Here is a 6000-nt window from a genome sequence, read left to right on the forward strand (position 1 = left end):
CTAACAAGGCCATGCTGTTTTTTCCTGGAGAGTCTTTGGCAGGGGCCTGGGTTTAAAGCTAACGTCTCATCTTTCCAGCCTATTGATGAACAGTCTGTTTTAGCGCTCTTGCCTTTTGTTGCAGGTTGGGGGAGGTGACACTAAAGGATTTTAAAGCAGCCATTGACCGGGAGGGGAATCACCGGTATCATTTTAAAGCGCTGGATCCTGAGTTTGGCACTGTCAAAGAGGAGGTACAGAATCCGAGGGGAGTCTGGGTGGTGTGCTGCTGATTCGCAGAGCCACCTCCTCAGGGACTGATACCCAGCAGTACCCGAGTTCCCTAACCAGGTCAGCGGAATTTCCCAGAGCCTCAGACCACAGTCTGATTACCCTAGACCTAGATGGTCAGGGAATTGCACAAGGAGTTGACAGCTTCTTCGGTTCAAGGACTTAACCACTTTGATCAGACTTGGATACAGTTACTGATTTTAAAAAGGAAAGGACCTAAGCTTGAACAAACGCCTGGTTTGGGGGTCCCTTTTCTATGTGCAGTCAAATCTTAGAAACCTTTCTGCTTCCTACGTAGAGTAAAATAGGTATGAATATATGGAACTGTACATTGTGATGGTAGTTTCTCAGATAATGAAAATGAGGAACTTCTAGAAAATCACCTATGCTTATTCTCAACTCCTTGACTATATTCTTAGCCTACACCTCTCTTTATAATCCATCTGCCATATACAGGGAAGAGAATTCTGGGTTCTGACATATTACAAGTGGTTGCATTGTGATTAAAGCTGATGTTTTATTTCATAAATATTTCCTCAACATGCTTTAATAGCCCTGTTGTATTGGTGGCTTAAGAAATTAAGTGAATGAATGAATAAAAAGAACTGCACGTTCTTTTGGTCTTCTTTCTAACCCTTTCTTTATAATACTTGGGACCGAAATTTTTCCCTTTCTCACTTGTGTAATGCTTATGCTACTGCTTTCTCCCAAGGAGCCCAAAGTGCTTCATGGTTAGTAATATATTAAATCTTATTGATCTCCATGAGCAAAGCAGAGTTAGGAATGCTTTTACCATTTCATAGATGTAGAACTAAGAATATATAGTATATAATAACATATAATAATGTATTGCATGCATTAAAAATATTAAATACATAAATATGTAGTTATAACTTTAGGGACAGAACCAAAGGGACGTAGCCTCTAGCTTCAAGCTTTTCTCTATATTTTCTTATCCTTTATGTTTGAGATCTTACTTTTAGCAGCAGCAGTTGTCTAGTGAGAGTCACTGTCTTATCCTGTTATTTTTTCACTGTGGCTTCTTTTTCTTCCTCTAGGTTTTCCACGATGACGATGCCATCCCTGGTTGGGAAGGGAAAATTGTAGCCTGGGTGGAAGAAGACCATGGAGAGAATTAATGCTGAGTATTAGACTAGGGGCTTGTGGAACTTGGCGCCCCCTGGCTGTTTCACTCAGGAAAGAGGACTAAAACCAGAATACACTAAGAAGTTTCTAGTTAGTGCTACCAAAACAGAAGCTTCTCCAAGTGTAACAGCCCCAGGCCAGTGCTGTTTCTGTGCCTGGTATATGTAGTACATTTTTTAAAACCCCTGTCAACTGTAGACCATGGGTCCATCTGGAGTTCCTTGTCCGTGGGAACACAGTGTTTTATTCTACTCTGAGGACAACAAACCAAAGGCCTTAACCAATGGGAATGGATGATCCCGCTCCTGTAGGGGCATGGCTGCTATTATCTGGAACCTGGGAATTGGATGCATCGCTCCTGTGTGTTACAGTTTTATTTTAATTGGCCTCAATGGTTGCAGCAATCAGAGTCCCAGCATTTGTACTCACAGACAAGGCAAAGGTACCAGCTTTTTTGCTTCTTTGCAGCTATTGCAAACCAAGAATAACTCATGAGGCGGTACCAAAGATGAAAACCCACTCTTCAGGAATTTTTTGGACCGGACATGGATGGTGCTGAACTGTTGACTGGATGGAAAAAGCCCATATCGTGCTATACTTGCTAAAACCACGATTGAGGAAGACCTTTGGCTGCCTCTTGTGTCTTAACTGGTTCTGCAACTTGTCCTTTAGCCCATGGAGGGCATGTTTCATGTACTGCCAGTTTTCTCTAGGGACTCTGTCACTGTAGAGCCATGTTTTCCCCTTCCAACTGATGAACTTTGTGTTTGAAAGGAAAAAGGAGTTTAAAGTCTCCTTAAAAATCCAGGCGGGTATGGAAAGGTGCTGCTACCCATATTTTCTTGACTTTCTTTCTCTCATGACTTCCTGTAGCTCGTGGCATCTCCTCTGCAGTCAAAAGGAGACAGACCATTAATTTTGGTATTTGTGATTTATGAGTACTGAGCATGAGTCACTGGTCTGCCCCTCCTCATTTCAAGGCCAGAGTTATTTTCTATTATATATTTAGTCTAGGTTGATCCTTTAGGGCACAATAGGAACCATGGGGCATGGAGCATGAGTTGTGAATGGCAGGGTTGATTCTGGGTAAAAAACCTAGAATCCTTTCTCATGTGCAACACTGTCCAGTATAGAAGCTAAAAGAAGAGTTAAACTTTCAGAGATTACTGAATAACTAGGGTTTTCTCAGTCACTTACCAAACACCATCAACTAATCAGCCATATGTATATATATGTATGTACACACACACACACACACACACACACACACACACACACACACACATTCATTCCCCAAAGCAGTCAGCCTGTGACCACTGCCAACCAGAAGAGTCAGACATGTCAGTTCTGGGTTCTTGATCTGTCTGTCTCTATTTCATCTCCCTTTTCCAACTGTTTTAACAAACTACTCACTGGAGCTCTGAAATGACATTTTGTTGTTTTATATAGATGTGTCTTTTAAAAATAGTTCATGTTTGGAGAATTCTTTTGTACTCATTTGCCTTTTGTCTGAGAACCATGTCTATTTTTGTAACTTGAGTGTGAGTTCTGTATCTTCTCACATTCTGTATACTGTATCCATTTTCTAGAGAACCCAGTAGCTTTTATACAGGCTCTTCTCTTAGCCCTTGTGGTTTCAGAACAAGCTTTATTTTGTTACAAGTATGCTGATGACAACTAACTCCTGGTTCTAATTCTACCTGCCATTTTCCTTGTGGCGGTAGTTTTATGTTGTGGAGGTAGTTTTACATAATCTATTTGATTGCTCCTCTAGCAGATGGAAGGAGCTCATAAGATACCTGATATCTTTCAGTAAGTTCACTTGATCTTCTCCTTTTGAAGAATTTCTCATCAAAAATGACTGGGAAAGTTTGGGACAGTCAGTCAAAAGCAAGAATAATACATTATGAAGCAAACAGAAGAACACAGTATATTCTGAGTGTTTTTTTCCCCCAGGAAGTCTGGAGTAAAAGTCCTCATGTCACCAATTTCTCTGTTGCATGAATTTTAGTGTTTTACTATAAGACAGCATGAGAGTTGTCAGGCCAAAATCCGTTACTGTATTTCCAGTACAATTGATCTTGAATGTCTGTTTCTTTAGTTTTTACTTGTCAGTTTTCTTTGAGCAAACGTCCTTACCATTATGGAGAATTTAACTTTTCAGAGAAAATTGAGTGGAAGAAAAATGCCAAAGTCTTTCACCTTATTTGGCTTTTATAGCTCTGTCCTTTGGAAGAGGAGATGCATGGCCTTAGTGCCTCTATAGAAATCTGAAGTTGAAGTCAGGGGAGAAAATGAGATAATTTTTTCCCCTTTAGCTCATGAATCTCCTATGCCACAGGTAATAACGAAACACCCGGATTACAGGATGTCACCTCAGTAATTCTTGTGTACAGTGTATTGGCGATCCTCATTCCAGTTTCTGAAGACCAGAACCTTGTGAGGAAGTGTTGTGCTTTGTTTCCTTCTGGTTTGAACTGATTCCTGTTTGTTACTCTGGCTGCACTAGAAGCCTCTTGATTTATTCAGAGAACTGTCCCCTAGTGACATTTTTGAGGGGTAGTCCATCCTGATACTGCTGAAATTCTCTTTGAAAAAACCAAGGGACTAGAATGTCTTGAGCTCACATAACCTCTAAATCCTGTTAGATTAAAAAAAAAAATGATCCTCTCACAAAAACTAGTTTAGAAGAAAGCTCAGTTCCTCAAAAGTCATCATTTAAAAATTGACAACTATTCTCAGTTCCCTAAATTAGCTGGAATTGGAACACTATATAATTTTGTACCTAAAGAATTTGAGTTAAACTCTCCTTATTGGCATTCCTACTTACTACCATTTCAGCTCCTTTTGACCAGGATAGTTGAAAATTAGGGAAAACACATCAAATCCAAGAGGACTCTAATAATTACTGAAAAGCATTTATGGCATAATTATAATTTTCATTTTTTCCATAAAATAAGCATTATGATTGCACACTCCTATTGTCTGAATTTATGTAAGAGGTATAGCTTGCTCAAAATATATATGTAAAATTATATTTTTCTTAGAAACATGGATGTTTGCAAGCATTGCTTTCAAAGAGATTACCACCATGCATTCTTCCTGTTTTATGTTTTCATGAAGACTGTGTTATACCAGAGGCTTCTGATTATCAAAGTGATAACCAGTTTTTTAACTGCCTGTATGTACCAGATTTGTGAACTAATTTTTAAAAAAGCAGAAAAAACCATGAATAAAATGGAGTTTGCAAACTAAATACCATTCATCATTTTCACTTGTGTTTATTGACCGAAATTAATCAGTAAAGCCATTTACATTTAGTGAAAGTCCATTCCCTCAAGTGATCTCCTTGGTAGCATGTTTACTCATTACTTGGGGAGTGGAGATAAGGATTACTTCATTGCTATAGATATTTTACTGTTGTTATTTCAAATGTAAGCACGAAACATTATTATTGTCAAAGAAAATTCATTGACTTAGCACTTCTTTTGAAATTATATGTAAATGTGCAAACAAATAAGAACCTGAGCATCAACTATATAACAAAAGTCTTTTTTTTTTTTTTTAAATGTTTATTTTTGAAGGAGAGACAGGGTGTGAGCAGGAAAGGGGCAGAGAGAGAGGGAGACACAGAATCCGAAGCAGGCTCCAGGCTCTGAGCTGTCAGCACAGAGCCCGACGCGGGGCTCAAACCTATGAGCCATGAGATTATGACCAGAGCTGAAGTCGGACACCCAACCGACTCACTGAGCCACCCAGGAGCCCCTGTATGACAAAAGTCTTTAATGCAAAAGAGACATTAGAGACTTTCAAAAATGTGTATTTAAAACAACCAGGGGCACCTGGGTGGCTCAGTTGGTTAAGCGTCCAACTTCAGCTCAGGTCTTAATCTTGCAGTTTGGTTCATGGAGTTCAAGCCGGGCGAATGGCTCTGTGCTGACAGCTTAGAGCCTGGAGTCTGCTTCGGACTCTGTGTCTCCCTCTCTCTCTCTCTCTCAAAAATAAATAAACATTAAAAAAATAATAAAATAACAAAAGAAAACCAAACTTCATTAAAAAAACAACAACAACCAACTATTCAGTCCACTCAACAACTGCATCTTTCTCTGCCATCTCATTTTTTACTTTTTACAGTTTCCTACTTGAGTATGAAATAGTACTGTCTTTAATTTTCCAAATGTTTAATTACTAGCAAAGGTTGACATATTTTCAAATGTTGGTTTTCCCTTTTTTTCTTGTTCTTGGTGTTCTATGACCATCTGTACACTGGGGACTTAGAGATCTAAATACAGCTCAGAAATGAGGTTTTTTTTTTTTTTTAAATTACAGGATGATAATCCTACAGAAGCGTACCTAACAAATGTTGTAGGTAACTTCATTTATTAATTCAAACCACACGAACTCAACCTGCACTATTTACCAGATACTATACTAAACTCCGGGGATACATCAAAGAACAATATAGACATGCTCCCCGCTCTCACGGGGTTATAGTTTAGTTTCGGTATGAAATACTTCAAGCATAACAGGGGCACCTGGGGGGCTCAGTCGTTTAAGTGTGGGACTACACCTCAGGTCATTATC

The 6000-nt window shown here is 39.1% G+C and overlaps 1 protein-coding gene across 9 annotated transcripts in view; it reads left to right on the top strand.

The window, feature by feature from the left end:
• DIXDC1 (DIX domain containing 1) overlaps positions 1 to 4679 on the top strand; it is a 73583-nt gene extending 68904 nt beyond the window's left edge. For 6 of the 9 annotated variants that reach the window (XM_030333902.1, XM_030333908.2, XM_030333901.2 and 3 more), the window contains 2 exons: positions 125 to 233; positions 1329 to 4679. In XM_030333902.1, the coding sequence (XP_030189762.1) occupies positions 125 to 233; positions 1329 to 1409 (190 nt within the window). In that variant the 3' untranslated portion in view covers positions 1410 to 4679. The remainder of the gene's footprint in view (positions 1 to 124; positions 234 to 1328) is intronic. The other 3 variants (XM_030333909.2, XM_030333907.2, XM_030333911.2) reach the window with 1 other exon arrangement.
• Positions 4680 to 6000: the final 1321 nt, after the last annotated feature.

This window comes from Lynx canadensis, chromosome D1, assembly GCF_007474595.2.
Source record: "Lynx canadensis isolate LIC74 chromosome D1, mLynCan4.pri.v2, whole genome shotgun sequence".
Lineage (NCBI taxonomy): Eukaryota > Metazoa > Chordata > Mammalia > Carnivora > Felidae > Lynx > Lynx canadensis.